Source organism: Spodoptera frugiperda, chromosome 5 (genome assembly GCF_023101765.2).
Source record: "Spodoptera frugiperda isolate SF20-4 chromosome 5, AGI-APGP_CSIRO_Sfru_2.0, whole genome shotgun sequence".
Lineage (NCBI taxonomy): Eukaryota > Metazoa > Arthropoda > Insecta > Lepidoptera > Noctuidae > Spodoptera > Spodoptera frugiperda.
Window position 1 is genome coordinate 3,305,938 of NC_064216.1, and position 21,318 is coordinate 3,327,255.

The window sequence follows — 21,318 nt, forward strand, 5'->3', positions numbered from 1 at the left end:
GTTATTGGGGGCATTTTAAAAACTATGTATTCATATTTCATTCTGTTCCACTGTACCTAGTTACTCTGCTGCATCAGTGATCAAAATTTGTTCTCGTAAACTAGAAACAATTTCTACGTCCGCGTCACCGACAATATTCGTGAACAATGTGCCGAAGTAAAGGTAAGGATTGTATTGTTTATTTATTTAATTTAATTCTGACTGTCTTAGAATAAGACTCAAATCGAGAAATGCCACATGATCATTTAACCCATTATGAAATTATTACAAAACTAGTTTCTGGCGCGGCTGTAACCGCATTCTCGTAGGATAAAGAGTATCATATCACCCAAGTCAGCTCATACCCTGTCTGTATCTACTGCTACTAAATATCATCAAAGTTCGTTCAGTAGTTTCAGCTTGTTTCATGGACAACCAACAAACTTTCACATATAATATAAGTGTGACATTGTAATAAGGGGTTAGAGACGAAGCCTACTAGAGTTGATTTAGTAACCCGTGAAATGTCGATGAAAGTACCGTGCTGTTGCTCTGCTGTAGAATTTTAAAGGATTTCCTTGCCATTTTATTAGTATAGATTGTAATGTTCCAAGTGTTGCGAGAGTTCATAGGCCACGGTAACCACTTACCGTCAGGTGGGCCGTGTGCTTACTTGCCATCGTCGTGGTATAAAAAATTAAATAGACTAAGTAAATGTAACGGCAGGCGCTGCGGACTACCGAACGGATTACTGGAGTTCCGGATCAAAGCAGGAGTAGGAACGAAATGGTTTTTAGGTAGTAAGAGTCTGACACTATCTCTCTCCTTACCCAAAGCAGGAGAAGTCATTGGATGACTTTCCCCCCTCAATAAAAAGGCTTGTAGTAATTGTAGTACCTACTCAGCCAACACAGTTAGCACGGATAACCATATAGATACAAAACCTTTAGCTTTGTATTTAATTTATAGCTACTTAGCTACTATAGGTATATTCCTTTGTTTTCTAATTGTCATACAATAATAGAGGGATGTTAAGAATAACATAGCAATGACTATTACACTAGGCATTAAAGAAATATGTTGCTTAGTAATAGAAATAATATAGTTAATGTGTAGGAAATTATCAGTGTTGACTACCTTGTTGGTCTTAGTGGTCGCAAAAAGTGAGAATAATGTTTGTTCCCTTCGGTTCGCGGGTTGGACAATTCTATTTACGATTTATTGTGTCTGGTGCAGTGTGTGGTTTGCTTAGCCCTCGTTTACTAATTAAAATACCCAATAACAAAGCTGGTGTTGTGTTGTGGTGCTAAGTGAATGGAATTCTGTTTTTATTTAACCCTGCTTGCTTTGTTTGTTTCATACCTCTTTCTTTTCTTCTGGTGTTTTCTCGATTACTTCGTGGGTTCGTACTTGGCTCTGAGTTTTACCTAACTAGATTTGGCTGAATTGCAGACGGTAACCGCACACATAAGTTCTGCTATCAAGCTATCCCATTTGTTTTAGCTTTATCGTTTTCTTATACAGTTGTTTACTAAATTGATATAGGTACTTAATTTGTACTTAGTGTCTTCCTACGTTATAGCACTCCTTTTTCAAAGTTAGTAATTGCTTTTTTTATTTATATCTATCTAACCTAACCTTACCTAAAATTTAAATTTAATTTTCTATCTTTATATATATAATTCTTCTGTAAGTGTGTATGTCACTGAACTTCTCTGAAACGACTGGACCGATTTTGCGGATTTTTTTTGTGTGTGTTCAAGGGGATCTGAGAATGGTTTAGATTCACAATTTTTACGCTGGACAATGTTTTTTTAATTAATTTTTAATTTATTAGTAGTTGTTGATTTTGGAATGTTTTACATTGGATCCGCCAGACGGTGCTACCATCGCAGTGTCAAATATTAATGACGTTAGATATTGTCATAACATTTATATAATAATTTTCATCAAAATGGTCCAGAATGTTTTAGCTTATTAAAAAAAGTTTAAAATTTTCAAATTAAAGACGTGTAGACAGGACAACGTCTGTCGGGTCCGCTAGTTTACACATAAAAATACTTAAATAAACTCTGTGAAAGAAAGTTCATACAAATTACGTTCCCAATTCTAATCGATAGGTATAGTACATAGCAACTATCCCTCTTTAAAACAAATAGCACTAATGGACAATGGACAAGAAAAAACGATGTTACCTTTTTTTGTGTCTGAGTTCGTTAAATGCATTTAATAACAATAAATATTGCAACACACTGGTGTATTAATGATGCCCTTGCATTAGCTGATTGCATTTCGCTCTAAACCTTAACACGAAATCGATCGAAGCGGTCTCGCGTTGTATTACTACCTTTGTAACTACTAGCATATTCATTTGGTAGCTTATGCACCTGTTTAAAGTTATAGTTGGATAGAACGAAATAGACGCGAACCCTGCACGTGAATAAGAATCCCGGTGTAACTTGAAACTAGTAGAGCTTTTCTCGAATAGTTCAGGTAAGTAAGTCGTATTTTGACATTAACATCTAATCCTCTTCTAAATTTCTTAAGTCTTTGACTGCCAATAGACCAACTGTTGAAGGCTTAATCCTCCGCTATACGTCGGTCACCTGGTGTACCAAACACGTCGTCAAATTTATTCCTTGGTAAAAAGCGTGTCCTTTCGTTGACTTTCCAGAAGGATCTCCTTATCCTTAGTTTCTTTGTAGGATAACAGTAACGTTTATCAACAAAAAAATAAAGATCACTACGTCCTAAGTTACTTGGTAGGGTGTCAAAAACATAACGTACCTGACAGCCTTTTAAAAAGTTTAAATTAAAGCGATGATTGCAATTTATCAAAAAATACCAGCCTATTGTTGTAAGCTAAGACATAGCAAGACTTAGCTTACACAATAGAAGGACATAAAACTTCAAGTTAATAAAAAAATTAGGACGTCTGAGGATCCATCTAGGGGATTTCACCAGTTATGCAATGGGAAATCCTCAGATCCGATTATTATATTCGGAACATTCAATTAAGAAAGTTGGACTTTGTCTCATTCATGACATTGACTGTAAATAATCTGTGGCTAGGTATAAAAAGAGCAAAAATAATACCTAAATGTCGGATATGCACCGTTCATTATAATTTACTGCCTATTTATCGTCCATCGGTATTAAAATATTATTATTTCCTTTGACCCTGTATCTGTTTATTATCAAACTATTCTGATTACTTTATGAAACAAGATTTTAAGACGTTTTCTTCACTAATATCGTCACCAGTTGCTGAATTAAGGGGTCTTAAACAGAGGGCAGTTCTTTATTTAAAGAATTTTGAAATAGGCAAAGCATTGTAGACTTTAAAATGTAGGTAGGTAATAGCTACGCACTGTAGACAAGAGTTGAAACGAAACTAACACAAGATCAAAGTGATTACCTACTAACTGGTTCTACTACTAAGTACGTAAGTGAGTACTTACATCCTTATATGGTAGTAAAGTGGGCATTTTTTATATCAGATTTTCCTCCTTGTTGTCCAAAGACCAATCTCTAAATAATGACTCTTTTCCCTTTACTTTTGGCATCAGGGGCATTCAATATTTGTTGGGTCTACAAAGAAGTCCTATTTATAGACATCGTTAGTAGATAGGTACATAGTTGGTGACATTGCCTTCCTCTATCGGCCAATCTATGGCTAACCCGAAGTAATCAAGGTCATTGCTAATATTGGATCACCAGAGGTAAAAAAAAGTCTCCTTTCACCCAATCTAAGTAGTGGACATCTGGTTCAAACTCTCAGAGGGACAAAGCAAACTGTGCACCGGTTTAATAACAACAGTAATCCTACTTTTGCATTAACCTACAATATTCTCATTGAAGTGTATGATAAGTTCATTTTAGTTTAATCTTGTTCAGAGTACATTTACATGTGCGAAGCGAAACACACGTGCTATATATTGTGCCCGGTTATAACGGTTATTTAAGTGTAGTATTTTTTGCTTATATTTTTATGAACACCGGTATTTTTTCCGGTGTTACTTAAATGTGTGACACCATCCTATCGTTTAGTAACATGAAGTTTGGATTCAGTTTGTTATTAATGGGTATGTAAACAGAAATGGCTTGTTTTGAGTGTCTATCGGAATCGTTTTTGTCTCTTACTTAATTCAAATAAAGTTTTTCTCCTTGACATTATACAAAAATTTTAATACTTGAATGCTAGCTTATTATTATGATATTCTTCAGTTGTTTCAGTACTTTAAAATATTTTAAAGTCAATTCAAATGATTTTTAATGCATGCTTTTATTTCTTTTGACTACAAAAGTAAGTAAAAGGCTTTCTAATGAAGACGTAAATATTTGTTTTTAACACAATTGAATCGCACTAGCGAAACAGTACTAAACAAATAAAAGATAAAACGAAAATACGTACATTTTGTTAAAGAAAACTACATCTTTATCCTACTGCTTTTTCCCTTGTGTAAAAGACAAGTAGTAAACATAATGTCGATAGATATTCCCACTGTTTTATAAAATAAAAGTTAGAATGTTTACCAAAAAAATTTTAAACAAAACGTTACAGTAAAAGTAAACATTTGGTCGCTAACAAAACGTAGTACCGATGACATAGTATCAAATGTCAATGCCGTATTTGTCAACAATGTCACTTGATTTTGACGTATAACCCAGCTAATTAGAATAGGAAGGATGACACCAATTGTTTCTATCTATTGATTGCCCAATACAATGCAACGTCTAATAATGATCACTAGAAAATGCATTGATAACTTAAATTTTTATTTCTTACTTTTATGACTGAAAATGGCGGCAATAATAAAGTGTTTGGAGTTACAGAAATAGCAATGAAAGGCCTACGTTAATCATGAGTGTAGTTAACGCGTACCTTGCTAGGATGACGTGATTCCCATGTACTTTATAATCCATTGCAATTCAAATTTCTGTTCGTTCAAGGTAGGCAGGCGATCTTTTGTTCCTCTCAATTACGTTTTTCTGGTAATACATCAATTAAAATACGAACGTAAATTTAAATTTATGATATAATAACTTGTTTTTGTTTGATTTATTGAATAGTTGTGTTATAATTTTCTTTGTTTGTGATTTTTAGCTGCAATAATGGTTGAGGATCACTCTGCACAAAAGCTCCGCTTGGAGAATTGGATGGCTGACTTACCTGAACCTATAAAAGACATGCCTTTGATATTTCTTGCCATACCAGGTAACTTTTTTAATTTATTGAGGCTAAGGAATATTTTATACTTATTGATAATAATTGCTGTTGAGAACTGTTTACCTTGACCTATAAGTCTATTTCCTATGAATATGTAGTGTAGCTGTGGTCAAAGGTCGCAAATTATAATGTCATTTGAGTCAGCCGATAAGCTTTGGAGTAGATTTCTTTCTAAATAAAATAGGTTGCTTTTTATTTTGTAATGTACCTAAGTTTAAAGAAATATTTTTAATCATTTAGTAATGTTTTATATAAACTTAAAATCAATTTTCGATTCATATAAAACTTAATTCCTGACCAATCACACTTTATTGCTACTTTCTACTAAAGTATTTTTAGTCACTATTTTATTATACAAATATACCTTTCCTTTGTAGGCATTTTTTTAAGGGGATGCATGCAGATTTAATTTTGTTATCGAATAACTCTGAATTATGTTAAAATAGGTATCTAATCTGTTTGTAATTTACTAATAAAATTTTGTATATTAATTAATAACAAGCTAGTTGACTTAGGATTTTTTTTTATTTATATGTTATCTTACCTGAGTAGACATATAGGAACATTTTTCAAAGATACCTGTGTATAAAAATAGCAGTATCTCAACAGGTAGAAAGACGTGGAGGGGAGAGCACAGAGCTTCCAGCTACAGCTTAATTGCAGGTGCAGCAAGCCTTTTTTACTAATAGCAACACTGAAATACTTTGGGATAATGGCAAAATAATTACAAAATCTGTTTATTTAAATAATTACATTGTTGTCTACATCAAATATTTTCTTCTACTTCATCTATCTGTATAATAGGTGAAGTATTGGAACAACTATTTCCGCTGCACTGTAAACATGATACACTGCAGTATAAACTACACTCGCGAGCAACCAATTCGACTCAACCTACATGTGCGCATTCGAAGATGTTTTCTTAAAAATATACTGAATTGTTTTCAAAAACCGATATACCATTAGAAAGCTTACAACTTCAGCTTTATATTGGTACCATTGTTATAAAAATTGTATCAGTACTTTTTAAAATATTTAACTTAATTCAGCGGACTAGAGTATTTGCTCACTACGACTCCAACAAGTTATAACAACGTTCTCGGGCAAATTGAATGCGCGCTTGCCGATGGCGGGTCGTCAATTTCGGGCCTGTGCCAGGCCGTTTAGGGGTGAGGTTGGCTTCCTTCAACCGTCTCCGTACTGTCCACTCGCTGACAGCCACTCTTCGAACTCTTCTGAGTTCCTGTTGAACATCGACACCGGTTAAGTGACGATTTCGTAGTGAATAATAATAAAACGGTCGTCTCTCTCCGAGGTGGACCGGTGGCCTTATTCTTGGTCTTCGATTGAAGGCACTAGTATCTTGATACTACCTGTACCCTCATACTGCAGATTGGCTCAAACTCAGATGAGCAGCAACTCTTCGCTGAAAAGTCCTTGTTTAGAGCAACGACTTGAGCGGCTTCTTCTGGTGTCGTATCCAAAATTTTTTATGAAGCGTTTTTGCGGAGATGATGTATGACAACTTTCGATAAGCCACAGATAAAGGCTTAATGTGGAGGTTTTATAGGGGTAGTTTGTGTTATCACTGTTGGAGTCGTAGTGAGCAAATACTCTAGTCCGCTGCATTAAGTTAAATATTTTAAAAAGTACTGATACAATTTTTATCAATGGTACCAATATGAGCTGAAGTTGTAAGCTTTCTAATGGTATATCGGTTTTTAAAAACAATTCAGTATATTTTTAAGAAAACATCTTCGAATGCGCACATGTAGGTTTCGAATTCTGCTCGCGAGTGTACATTATACTGCAGTGTATCATTTTACAGTGCAGCGGAAATAGTTGTTCCAATACTTCACCTATTTTAGATGAAGTAGAAGAAAATATTTGATGTAGACACAATGTAATATATTTAAATAAACAGATTTTGTAAAAATATTTTTTTTCTTTTCATTTGTCATAATTTACCGTATTTATTTTGTACACAATAGTGCGTTTCTAATTAAACTGGCCAAGAATCCATTGTACATAGAACCGCTTCGCTCTCCCCTCCATTTTACCTGTTCGAGATACTGCTATTTTTATACACAGGTATCTTTTGTTCCTATATGTCTAATCAGGTAAGATTTAACATATAAATAAAAAAAAATTACTGTTTGGAAAATATTGGACATTAATTTTTTATAATAATTTGTTTAAACAATAAAAAAATGGAGTGCACAAAAAATTTTTGGGTAAAATTGCAATTTATAGTTTCAACATCGATCATATTAATTCATTCACTGTAACTCTAATCCGAGGTGAAAACCCCCAGGCGCTCCACTATTTCCTTCGTATGCGCTTTTTTAAGGGGATGCATGCAGATTTAATTTTGTTATCGAATAACTCTGAATTATGTTAAAATAGGTAACTAATCTGTTTGTAATATACTAATAAAATTTAGTATAATAATTAATAACAAGCTAGTTGACTCAGTATTATTTATACATCATGTTAAAATAAATGTAACTCCTAAAATGTCTCATGAGGTAGGAAAAGCACAGAGCTTCCTTACAGCTTTATTGCAGGTACAGCACAGCCTTTTCTTTTACTAATGGCAACACTGACATACATTGGGATAGTGGCAGAATAATTAACAACATTAATAATATTGCAGGAAGCCATGATTCAATGACCTATGGCATAACAAGGTCCAGTACAGTGGCCCCTGATGCTGAACCAATCCTCAACCGACTGTACCCAATATTCCGAGGTACGATCTTACGATGGACCATAACGCAGGCCAGTGACACTTGGCAACAACTTCTCATTGGCATTAGGTATCTTTGAAGTAACAGATCATTTAGCACTTTCTTCTTACTAATATACATTTTTCCAAATTTTTTTATGTACTTACACTTTGTGTGTTAATTCAAATTGCACTTTATTTTGTACACGCTATGTTCTAATTTGAATATTAACCATTTTTTTGTAATAATAATATTGGATTTGGATCTTTCCAATTGAATATTGGATTTTCAACTTTAAAATTCTGTAATAAGGTTGAAAATCCATTGAAAATTAAGTATGTTAGTTAATTATCTTAATTGTTTTAATTATTTTTAGATATTTTGACCTACGGTTAGCCACAAAGGCTGGTGATGACAAGTTCTATTTCACTCATGGATTGTATGGAGATGAAATATCATTGGCATTGGGACAGATTCGCAAGTTTGTGGATTCTCATCCGGGTGAGGTAAGGATCTTTTGATTTGTATCCCACTTATAAGCAAACATGGCACCTCACTGAGATTTCCTTCTGTCGGTAAATTTAAAACAATAATTTCACATGTTTCTCTCATTCAGACCCATAACAACAATTTGTGAATCACACAAAACCCATCCACAGCACGAACCTTGCAGTAAAATTGTGACAAATGCTAGGTAATACTAGGAATAGCTATTAAAAATCTTCACTGAACCAAGTTTTGTATTTTCGCTATATATGGATTGGATATACTATGTTGTATTTACTTTAATCATTTTTATATGTACTGGAGTAACCTCGTGACTTTAGATTATAAATAAATCTTACAATCACTCAAAATAAACATTACTTTAAAAATATAGTCAAATTGCATACAGTGATTATTATCAATACAGGGTCAAAAGTTTTATTTTTGTAACAAGTCTGTATCAACTGAACTATATAGCCTGACTTTGGATGGCACTGAGCTTTAAAAAGGCAATAAACTTACGAATTGCCAATTCAGTGTATAATATATAACCAATGAAAGTCAGACAAAGAAGCACTACACTTCTACCTACTTAAAACAACGCCATGTCGTTCACACAAAAGCTTTTACGCCCTGCATACTAAATGCATCAGTACTGCTGAATCACGCAATATGCATAAATATGTGCATCTTATTGTACAAACATGGCTGTTAGCTGCCTTGTGAGTCGAGTGGTCACAAGCGCGACTGTCAAACAAGAAGACTTGGGTTCTACATATTCTTGAATCGGGAAAAGTATTATTGGGTTTTTATTTTGTCATTTGACACGTCACAATACATCGTTTACAGTTTTAATAAAATATCTAGAATACTTTATCTTTAAAACATGTCTATCGTTTATTACATCTTATCGTTGCCTAATCATTACTTATTATGCGCCTTACTTAATAATCACAACGCACCTGTATTATTTCAATAATATAATGTAAATAATAACTTGATAACTTTTTAAATAGAAGCCCTTAGTATGAGTTTGCTTTACGTTTAACGAGATCGAAACGAGAGCGCGTTCTGTGTTCTGATTGGCTGGCATGAATGAACCAACCAATCAGAGCGCTGAACGTGCACTCGATTGGATTGGATCTCGTTAAACAAAGTAATCATTACAAAGGATCTGTTTACCCACTCTGAATCGTTTCACAAAACTCTCCAGGTAGTAATTCTGGACTGCCAGCATTTCTACAAGTTCACCCGTGAGGACCACCTGAGGTTGAGGCGATACCTGCTGGATCTCTACGGGGCACGCCTCGTGCCGCGTCGGATAGATTTGCAGGCTATCACGCTCAACTCACTCAATAGACTGAAGATGCAGGTATGTTCATCTATGTACCTAGTATTTAGGTTATTTCTGAAGGAAAAGGATTAAAATCCACGTAAGACACTAACTGCTGCATTCAGAGACATTTAATGATTATTTACACTATTTCTTAGTAACGATATCGTTCCGAAAACAATTGTTAAGGACTGGGTTAACTTCAAGAAAAGAGCGTACCTACTCCTTTCTAAAAAGCCGGCAACGCATCTGTGACTCCTCTAGTATTGCTGGTGTCCATATGGGCGGCGTTGATTGCTTACCATCAGGTGACACGTTGGCTCGTTTGCCCCCTATTCCATATAAAAAAGTATTCATTAATGAGTATCGAAGTAAGAGTTAACATCCAAAACGATGAATAATTTACATGTACAGTCAGCCAAGTTAACTATAAAATCTATAAAGCATCCTTATATCCTCACACCACAAATTTTAGTAATTTTGTATTATTATAGGCATTAAAATAGCTTCAGTTTGAATTATAATGTTCATTAATTAGTAACTGTTTAAATATAAGCCTCTGGCATGGCTTGAAACTAGTCGATTTCCTCGTCAAACAGTTAGATACGTGAGTAAGCCGATGACATAATATTTAATTTAGTATATCTCACGAAAGTTATAATAAAATATGTATAACGTTCATTTTTCTGCAAATACTAGGTATTGCCCTATTATTTAGAATCTAGTTCATGACTCCGCGATGACCTCAACCTGCAAAAAACGCTGATTCGATTCACACAGGCTAATTACTATGTACACGTGAAACGTACGCCTGAAACCTCAACACAAATGTGTTGTAGTTACGATAAAATATCAATATCTGAAGATACATATATCGATACTGATAAATACGAGACGTCTATTTTCACGCATTCCAAATATTCTTTGGTCCTTTCTAGTCTTTAAAGAAATGAAAAATAAAACAAAAAGACAAACTTATCTAATTATTTATTATAGAAAATTAAATCTTTGTAAATCTTACTAATATTATAAATGCGAAAGTTTGTGAGTATGGATGTTTGATACTTTCACGCAAAAACTACTGTAGGGACCGGGATGAAATTTGGAATAGGGAAAGATATAGAGGTTACTTTTTACCTCACGGGAACGCGTGCAAAGAGACTGGCAGAAGGTAGGGTAAAAATGTCTATAATGGTCGTTAATAATTCACCCTCCTTAATATCTGAATTAATTTTCAGAAAATTTTCTTCCTCAGTCATGTACGTATAATTCCCAATTTAATTACTTAGGTATATTAATTGACCTAGTTTATAGTGTAATCAACTGTACCACAAGGGAACGAACTAGGTATACAAATGAATTAGGTTGGTAAATTGGGTTTTAAGTATGATTGATTGATATTTATGTTTTGGCAACATTACCAAACAACATGAATACAGGCATGGGCCTGTATTATGTAACTATGCATTCTAAATTCTCTCATTTTACATGAAACATAAATAATATACTTTTAAAAATTGTTTACGTACCTATAGAGTTCTTTACTTTCGTCTAATTGGTTCCTAGTTTTTTGGTAAGAAATATAAGATAGTAGTTGATAGGAAGTTAAATCTCCCTGTAAACTACTGTCTTATATTTAATACTACAGATTTAACCTATACTACTATTCTCTACTAAATTTCAAAAGTGTCCGGATAGCCTCTATGTACCAGATAACTTCGAATTAGGACCGTAATTTGGATGCATTGTCACATAAGTTTATCATGAAGATCTTTAACTTATTTTTTAAAAGAGTAATGAATGGAGTTTCTTGCTCGTTCTTCGCCATTCGAAGCTACACTTGGAACGAGCACCTAGCTTCACTGACAGACTGACAGACTATTGTTTATTTCTCTCTTTGTTGACGTTTCAAAAGTACCTAAGTATATGGTTTAATTTAATAAATGATTTGACTTTGACTGAAATCTCCCAATCACTACACCAACCCCTAACTTTATTCCAGGTGATAGTAGTATACCGCAACGAGACGGTGAACACGACGGGCGAGTTCTGGCAGCCGCAGATGATGCCGTCACCGTGGCCGCGCCAGGACTCCATCTCTGGCCTGCTGAACTTCCTCACCAACGTCAGGAGGAACCCCAGCACTGGATTCGTGCACCAAGCTGTACTTACACCTACACCTACTTTTATTTTGTTGCGGTAAGACTTTTTAAGACTATTTTCATACTAAGGGGGTTTTCCACCAGATTTGTGCTATGTAGCTATGTTACGAAGATGTAATAGCTAAGCTGTGAAACCATGTGACTGTTTCCACTGATACTCAGCTATGTAGCTGTGCGAGAAAGATGCGCAGCTCGAGTTTGTGATGTATCGATAGTACGAAAGCCATCCATAGCACGCATCTTTCCATATAAAAAACTTAGCTTAGCTATATCCTTTTTCGCCAGTGCTAAGCTATGTGTACCAATGAATGTGATTGGTGGAAGCCAAACGCATCTACAGCAACTTAGTATAGCACATCTCTGGTAAGAAAGCACCCTAAGACTTCTTTAGACACGACTTGTCCTGTATCGTTGAGCGTTCCGGTAACACAAGTTTTGCAGTCCCTCAGAGATCCCTTAGCCAATCTTGCAGTTAGCAAATTAGCGCTTGTGTTATGCGTATATTGAGTGCTTCGGAAGTACTAATATTAATGAACCGTCAATATTTAACAACATCAATCTACAGAACGCAATTAACCGATAACGATATCCTATTTTACTATCCTAGTCCGATTTTTAAGTCGTCGATAATTGGATATACCAGTCAATTATTTTATGGTACCATTTAAACATCATGTTTCAGGTGGATATCAAGTCTACGCCAGAAATGTGCGGTGCCGGTCATTAACGAGGTGCTGCCCAAGCTGGCCGAGTTCTCCCCAGGCCCGCCCGCACCGCACCTGAAGGCCGGCGCACGTTCCACCGTCAACGTCGTCATCGCAGACTTCGTCGACATGGACGACGCCATATTCCCACGAACAATTATAGACCTTAACATGAAGCTATTAAGGCATACAGAGTTAGTACATTACGGGTAAGAAGCATTTCCATGAAATCAGGCTTTTTATACTTATAATTAGTTACAATTTAGTTAGCACAACGCCCGTTGTGGCGGTTGTAATTCTATGTACCTGAAGCTTTTACGTTTTTACTGAATACAAGATGTTTCTGTGATATTAAATCATCATATTTTTTATACTCTCAGTAATACAATGTACGTATGTATACCGCTATTGTGTGTACTGAATTGTGGTACAGCGTTATTAATAAGCAATATTGTACAAGTACAAGTGCCCCAAATAAAAGTATATGTATGTCATATCACATGTATTGTTTTAATTTCAACATAATAATAATAATAAATCCATCAACTGCTTGTTTTACCGAACACTTTGTTACAGAAGTCGTCAAGCTGTATCCTTTCACATAAGTCTCTGAACGACCATTTTTTATGTTCCGCTCCCGTCAGATCAGGTTGTTCCAAGGACGAGAACAGCTTGTCTGACAGTTCGTCGGAGATCTCAATGATCCTGCATATTTTGTCCAACCGCGCCAGATCATCTAAGGAGTTTGTTAGATCCGTGATGTGGATAACTTGGGATTTTCTTTCATTGACTTCGAATGAATTGTTTGAGTCCGTCCCGCTGGCGCTGTCCAGCTTATCATAGAGATCGGGCTTGTTTCTTTTCCCACTGCTGGTAGTGATCAGTGTGTCTTCGGGACTACAGTACCCTGACGTCTCGTCCGGGATTATGATCACTGGCTCCGGGACCAATCTGTTCAAACTCTCCAATATCTGTTTGTTCAAATTCATGTCTCTATGTATTGCCTTCGTCTCCACAGCCAATTGATCATTGACCATACTAGATAATTGTTGGCTCAAGCTGGATTCGATATCTTTATCTTTTTCACTGTTTTCTAATATAATATTGCGTTTTTTCAGTTCTTCATCTATAATTTGCATGTTGTAGCTTTTGTTTTGTAAATATTTGCAGATTTCGGAGTAACTTAGTTTATCTGGTGCGGGTTCTGTAGCAAGTCTAATTTGTGAGTGGGTGCTACTAGTCTCTTTCACAAGAGGCAAGTCATCATCTTCTGTAGCTGTGATTGGGATTTCTTTTTCTTCTACTAAATCTTTATTGGGGCTGGAAACAACATCAGCTACCTCTGGGATATTATCATCAGTCTGCTCTGTCTCAGCACTTGGTACATTCTGATCTTTTCCATATTTCTCAAAGAAGTTATTGACAGTGTTAACCACTTGTTCTTGAAAACTTATAGTACTTGAAGATTTGCCAATGTCCGTCGATATCGTGTGGTTTTCAGTGTTCTGACCGTTTATAAACAGACAAACATTAATGGTTGAATTTTTTGCTGTCACCGTTTCTTCTTGAGATGGTGCCAAACGCATGCTTTTAACACCGACACTCTTTTTGACTTCAACATTCATGATGTAATCTGAATTATTTTCGTTTCCTTCACTAGGATTGTTACAAATTATTTCTTCTTTGCTACAATCGGCTGCGTGTCTCTTCATCGCCTTGTTCTTGAAATCTCCACAAACTTTGTATATCGAGTTACTAGTTGGCGGAACAAACTTTTTATCCTGCACAATTTTGGGATCTTCATCTACATTATTATCCGTTTTAACTTCCTTTATGCTTGTCTTATCAGTATTCTCTTGTTGCATCTTGATACTGTAGGACTTTTTGAGCAAATCTTCAGTAATATTTGCCATTTTAGAAAATTCCTTCTTAACATTTTCCAACCGTTCTTGAGCATTCATACCATCTGTCGTCGTTGAGTTTTTAGGTGCAAATGCCATGCAACTGTGAAAGAATGCGCTTCTATTCGTTCGTACTGCAGTTTTCTGTGCGTCGTTATTATCATTCCAGATTTTGAAGAGTTCGTTTCTCTTTCTGGTGTCCCGGGTAGCAGTAGTTGTTGTTGAAAGAGTTCCAGAATTGTGAGACGTGAGTGGTTTCCTTAAGAACGGCGGGCGAGTGAACGGTTTCCTCCTTAAAGTGGTGTCCTGTGAAGTGCTGCCACTTACCTTATGTGCTTCTGTTACTACAGCGTTATATTCAATCTTGTTGCGCTCGACTTCCTGTACCTCTTGTTTTTTCGTCTTTGCTCTAACGTACGTGGTCTTACAAGGGAGTTTCGACAGTTTGGGTAGCTGCCTTTCGGAAAAGAATATGGAATCTAAAACTCTGCAAGCGTACGAGTACTCGTTTTCATACCAACATATAATTTTGAAGAAGTTTGACGTCAGTTGAAGGCTGGAGTCTGCGTCGAGGACACACGAGTGACAGTCGCCGCTGAAGTCTGACGACACAGCTTCTTCGTTTGATACTTTTATAATGTTTTGTAGATTCGATTGACTTGATTTTTCAACTGCTTTTATTATATCTTCTATGTTTGTGTCTGATTCTAGTCTGTGGGAGAGCAATTAAAACAAAATTGAGTGTACACGCTTAATACAAAAGAGAACCTACAATATTTGACAGTTTGTATTGGTCTGAATCCCGGAACGGATAAAAGATTCATAGTTATTAAACTACTCAGTTTCAACGCAAATTCTGAATATGGAGCCTAATTGCCATTTTCAATGACCAATCTTAATCCAAAATCTTTCGAGTTTCTATCAAAAATGAAAATCCAAAGATTGTTGAAATTAGCAGTAAAACACATTTGAATCACTTACCTTACAGTCAAATCTAGCACCGATACGTTGACGATGGGAACTCTAAACGCCAGTCCAGACAGTTTATCCTTCACTCGAGGTATTATCTTGCCAAGAGCTTTGCACGCCCCAGTACTCGCTGGAATTATATTCTGATGGATACTCCGGTGGTCGCGCCAATGCTGGAACAACGACGATTTTTTCTGGTATAAGCCAGTAAATGAGCATACGGATCACTTGATGTTAAGCAATCACATCCTCCAGATCCTCCAGGCCTCATCTAGCTATTTGAAATATTGACGTGTAAAAATGTTATTTTATAACCTATTTACAGAAATAAATATCATTTATCATCCACACCAGAGGTTTTACAAGTGCGTTGCCGGCTTTTTGGGGGTTAGGAATTTAAAGGTTGTTGGGGAATCAGGGATTGTGAATTAACCTTAACCTCACTCACACAACGAAACACAGCTCAAGCGTTGTGTCACGTCGGCTTTCTGTGTACAAGTCACTATTCCTGAAGTAATATTTTAAACGAAACTAAATTATCCCCTAAAATGTTTCAATATTAGGGACATACCATACTAATTATAGCTATATAAATACACGCACCGTACCTGGGTGACTTCTGTATACAATACGTATGTACAGAAGAGCACAGCAACAACCAACAAAGATATAATAGTAAAACGGTAACAAATAGTAAGACAGTGAACTTTCTTGCATATTTAGAAGTATCACATATTATATTGGAGTATTAATTAGTTTTAAAGCTATATTTGTTTATTTATAACTAGGATTTTTATGTCAAATCATGTTTACTGTGTGATAATGAGTGAATTGCATGACCAAGGAGATGTTCTACAAGACAGATTCAGGTTGTTGTATTCAATGTTAACAGTGTGTAGGTCGATTTAACGGCTGCTAATGGTCCAGTGTTATTTAAGAATATTATCGGTCACGATTTATCCTACCTACGGCTAGGCAGAGGTGCACATTACGGCACGAATGCCATTGTACAATGTTCAATCACTTTTCACCATATGTGTTATAAGTCCCATGTAATTATTAAGTAAATACTTCTGGACAAATGAGAGATGGGCTATTAAGGGGATTTACTATAATCCCCACACTTGACAAATAGCTTGGGACTTAATGTTACCGAAAGTTTTGATGATACTGCTACAGTGGAAACCAATGACAGTTTTTAAGACACAACTACTTATTCACAACTTACACTCTGAATTTATTACATTTCTAGAGCATAATGAATCAGTTTACTAATAATTTTATAATGAAATATCCATAATTACCTTTCCTCTCAAGCAGAGTCCGTCTAAAGGCTTAAGAGAAGGTGTCATGGCATGGATACTGGTGATGAAACCCTCGGCGACGCCATAGTTCTCCTCCAGGACCTTGATTATGGGGGCCAGGCAGTACAGCGTGCTGGACGCACAGGATAGGACCTTTTGTTCTGAAATACCATAAATGACGTATGAAAATAAGTCGGGCTTTTTTCTTGACGCTATAACTCCAGAACGCATGGACCGGTTTTCATAGTATTGCATTTGTTGGAAAGGTCTCGGGCTCGAAATCTGAGAAAAGCAGGAAAGCAAGGAAAATCTTTAGTGGCGAAACGGAGTTCGGTTTGCTAGTAAAAAAATGTTTTAGTTTACAAGGAAAGTAATTGGAAAACACCAATAAAATGTTTGTAAGAATCCAGGGAAGGTTTTAAAGAAAATATGCAGCGTAATAGGTAATGGCTATTTGTGCATTTTGCAAATACGTTTGTTCGGTTAGAGCGTTATTGAGCTATCCAATTTTAAAATAATTAGTACCACGTTTACCTTGGCTTCTGAATTTTCTACCAATCATCGATGACAGATTTACCTATATTATCTACTAGTATACATATCTACCCATCCCTTCTTGGAATATACCTGTAATCTTATAATATATGTCGTTGTCAATCTCCATGAGACCTCGCCACGTTCACCCGTACCGAGGCCGGACGATAAGCGCATCCTATCTCTGGGTCACAATGTCCCCAAACGGTAATTGAACCCACGACCCTGAGTTATGTTTGGATGTTTTTCTTCTTGCGCGTCCACCCATTGATATATAAATAATTTTATATGATAGATCGTTAAACAACTGTAACTTTAGTGAATTAGTAAATTCATAAATATGTAGGTATTCTTAGTTTGAAGATTTTAAAGTCATTGGGCTGAATCAGTAAATCGTTTTTGGTTATAAAATCCGGCCAATGAACCTCATTAACCAGCTACCTACTAAAAATAAATCAAAACTGAAACATTTAAACAATGTATCTATGCAAACGCATTCATTAAATCACCTGCAAGGCAAGACTAATGAAGTATGAATACCTGAGTATATAGGTATAGGCACATACAGTAGTTACTTATGCTATATACATACAGATCTAATATATCGAAAATATTTTTAAGGTAATGCTGAACAAGTTCCACTTAGGCACCTAATTACAAGAGAGTGCCATAATCCTCGCTCTTAGCAGGTAGCTTGAGGTTTGCAGTCAGCCAAAAGTACAGTCCGCTATTTATTTACTATGCAGACAAGAAAATAAAGATAGAGACAGTAACCATTGGTTGGCTACTGAACCGAAGATATTGAAAACTATATAATTTAGTAAAATGATAGCTACTGTTTCTGTACTGAGAAAATCTTAATTTTCTTACCTGTATAGTAAATAGCTGTGCTGACTAAACCAAAAGAGAGTGGGAATAGCTTGTATATTTTACCTGTAGATATAGTATTGTCATTAACACCAAGAATGACCATGGGAACATCGATGCTAGGTGCCGTCACTATCACACGCTTTACGCCATCACATGTTAGATGACCCTGACAGAAGGATAAAGCATTACTAAAACTAAAGAAGGAAAGTGTAATAATTATTGTTGGTATTTTTATTAGTAAATATTTAGTAGACTAACAGGACTTTATTCGCTTGTAGCGCCATCTAGTGTATACAAAATCTTAGGCTCCATAGCCCCCACCCCACCTATTGTAATAAAAGCATTGTGTATTGCATTGTAGAAACAAATATGGGTGTAATGTTGTGGAATATTGTATTTCTGTCCAGATACGTGTAGACTTGCCTGTTATTAGCATATTAATGAAATATCAATTTTGAAAGGAACCATGTACAAGCTTTGGAAGAAATGGCCAGGTGTTTATTTTTAATTATAAGTGGGTAAGTTATCAGGTAACCTACCGATGCCTTTTCAAGGCTGGTGAACATTCCAGAAGCTTCGATGACATACTGCACTCCGACGGTTTGCCAGGGCACGCTGGGTGGGAACTTCTCACGAAACACTTTGATCAGCCGATCTGTGTGATATAAAGACATTATTAGGTTCACAGCAAAGGGCGTAGCTGGCACCGTATCTACCGTATAAAGTACAGATGCCCTCTGGGCTTCGGGGGCTAGCCGCCAACTTGTGTAAGCAAAAAATAAAACAAACATGGACTCATAAAAATTTTGCTTCGTGGGCCAAGCCACGATACGCCACTAGATATTCTATCCAAAAGCAAATCATACATGCTTAGGATCTTGCAGTAATTGGATATGTCACAGAATTTTGTTTGGACAAAATCTCTGATAATTCGGTTACTTTTGGTTTCGACAAAACGATCTGCTACTAGAAACCGCAAGAAAAAACCAACCCAAAAGATTCATTTGATACGTGATCGTATGCATAAATACATAGCTCTTATACTTAGGTACTTTTGGTCCGAGATAACATACCGCGCCTCTCATAAACTTTGATCCCCCTATCAAATACATCTCAGACCAATAGGTTAAAAAAGTGGGCGTTTTCTTGTTGAATAAAAACAATGATAATATTTTTTTTGACGATTACATCTACGTAATCGTTAAAAATATTATTTTAAAAAAACAAGGGGACAAACACATCCTTACTATTGAAAAAACGTGTTTGTTTGTCTGTCGGTACTACCAATCAATGTAAAATACTAATACGTTCCGTTGAGATTTTATGGTAATTGGTAGGTATCATTCTTATGTCTGAAGATCCCTAGTTAGAAAATAGGAATGTGATATGGGTTATGTTCTTCCTTTGAAGAACATAAGCAAAACCGAGGTTAGGTAATAGTCTATATTTGTCTATAATTTCTGAAATGTGAGTATCACCCCTTATCTGTAGAATATGATCACTAATGAACAAGAATATAGATAAAATAAGTATGTAAGTACGTATGGTGTTACATAAAGGTGAATATATGCTTATCAATGACTTTGAATGACTGACACTAGGTCAGGTAGTGTCAGGTCATGAGATTAACTCTTTACACCTAGAAGGAGGTAGTTATGCAGCATCATCGTCATCAGCCGCAATAATTCCTGCTGAACAAAGTCCTCATAAAAAAGGAGTGTACCATAATCCCCACACTTGGTGTACAAGTTAGGGATTGCAGATCAGCTAAAAAAGGCGTCGAAAGATAAGAGGATGCTGCTACCCGTCTCTCGACGATGACTGGATGCGACCAGTGAAAATTGTCTTTTCACTTCGATTTTTTTTTAAGTACCAGTAACACCTATTAGTTAGGCATGTAGTCATGTAAACCAACGTGAAACAACGCTTGAGTTGTGTTTCGTTGTGAGTGAGGAGGCCCAAATAAGTCCTTCGCCGATTCCTTATCAATCCTTAAATTCCCAACCTCCAAAAGGCCGGCAACGCACTTGTAACGCCTCTGGTGTTTCGGGGTCAATGCTTACCATACCGTAATAAAAAATAAAAAAATAACAAAAAAAAATTTGATAAAAATGAGGGGAAATAGAAAAGGAATATCTACTTACTAATACATTACTATTACAATTAACATAATTTTATAATTTACCATTGATTTTAACTTCATGCTCTGTATGGGTGACATTTCCCTTGAATTTTCCATGTGTGGAGTCGAATTTTATCAAATAGCAGATGTATTCAATATCGATCGCAGGATCGTTGATCGCAGTTAACTGATAATAAAAAAATATTAATTAATATTGTATTAAAGTTAAACACAATATTAATGGGTCTCTAGTAGGTAATTAAAACCTATCAGATTACATATTTATTCATTTTAATTTCCATTTACAGTAGGCCAAATCCCAATAAGATTATAGTGCATGGTTACAGTTGTTGGCAAAATTATGGGTCAGTGGGTCGTTTTGTCTTTAAAGAATACCATTTACTTGTTTTCATTGCTTTTTAAAAAACAAACTTGCACCTACTCCACTTATGTTAATGAAATACCCAGTTAGTTCCTATAGCTGAAAAATGCCTGAAGTAATCTAAATAGAGTTTAAAAAGCAAATAGGTAATGAAAAATAGGTAATCATTGTCCATTTACCTCGACATCAGGGTTCTGAAGACATGTTCTAAATATGACCCTGCCAATTCGGCCGAAACCGTTTATTCCCACTTTTATAACCATTCCCGATGTGCTTGGACTGAATCATTTAAATAGATTTTGAATATATTTTAATTATTTAATTGGTTGATGCGAGTTGACATTTTGAATTACGCGCTTCAACAAGATGACTGTCAATCGACCTGGGGATCTGATATTTATTTAATTAAAAAAAAATTAAGTTATATAATAATTTTAACAAAAGTAATCGTGTATTTTTATTTAAATTAATTAAACAGTTAAAACAAACATTTTGCATAATTTTTTAACAATAGAAAAAGTAAAAACCGGTTTTTTTATTCTACGTTACCGGTAAATTAAGCTGAAATCACTAGAGATGATAGGCATAGAGAAAATATAGAGTGGAGCATACA

The 21,318-nt window shown here is 35.5% G+C and overlaps 3 protein-coding genes across 8 annotated transcripts in view; 2 read left to right on the top strand and 1 right to left on the bottom strand.

The window, feature by feature from the left end:
* The window catches only part of LOC118271716 (glyceraldehyde-3-phosphate dehydrogenase), a 256,387-nt gene that overhangs the window by 231,826 nt on the left and 3,243 nt on the right, over positions 1-21,318 (top strand). The gene's annotated exons all lie outside the window — the stretch shown is intronic.
* Positions 30-13,122, top strand: LOC118272282 (PI-PLC X domain-containing protein 3). 4 transcript variants are annotated; one of them, XM_035588684.2, is made up of 7 exons: positions 30-162; positions 5,087-5,197; positions 7,866-8,028; positions 8,315-8,444; positions 9,638-9,796; positions 11,760-11,956; positions 12,602-13,122. In XM_035588684.2, the coding sequence occupies exons 1-7, from the start codon at positions 147-149 to the stop codon at positions 12,834-12,836; spliced, it is 1,011 nt and encodes a 336-aa protein (XP_035444577.2). In that variant the 5' UTR covers positions 30-146; the 3' UTR covers positions 12,837-13,122. The 4 variants fall into 4 exon arrangements, with proteins under 4 accessions (XP_035444577.2, XP_035444576.2, XP_035444581.2 ...); XM_035588683.2 differs by lacking the exon at positions 30-162 and adding an exon at positions 3,837-4,064; XM_035588688.2 differs by lacking the exon at positions 30-162 and adding an exon at positions 4,685-4,974.
* On the bottom strand, positions 13,111-21,074 carry LOC118272279 (uncharacterized). Of its 2 annotated transcripts, XM_035588678.2 has the most exons (7): positions 20,885-21,074; positions 20,387-20,510; positions 18,741-18,856; positions 18,265-18,367; positions 16,798-16,958; positions 15,506-15,666; positions 13,111-15,236 (listed from the first exon to the last, which is right to left on the bottom strand). In XM_035588678.2, exons 1-7 carry the CDS (start codon positions 20,966-20,968, stop codon positions 13,166-13,168), a joined length of 2,820 nt encoding a protein of 939 aa, XP_035444571.2. In that variant the 5' UTR covers positions 20,969-21,074; the 3' UTR covers positions 13,111-13,165. The 2 variants fall into 2 exon arrangements, with proteins under 2 accessions (XP_035444571.2, XP_035444572.2); XM_035588679.2 differs by lacking the exons at positions 16,798-16,958; positions 18,265-18,367; positions 18,741-18,856; positions 20,387-20,510; positions 20,885-21,074 and adding an exon at positions 16,097-16,241.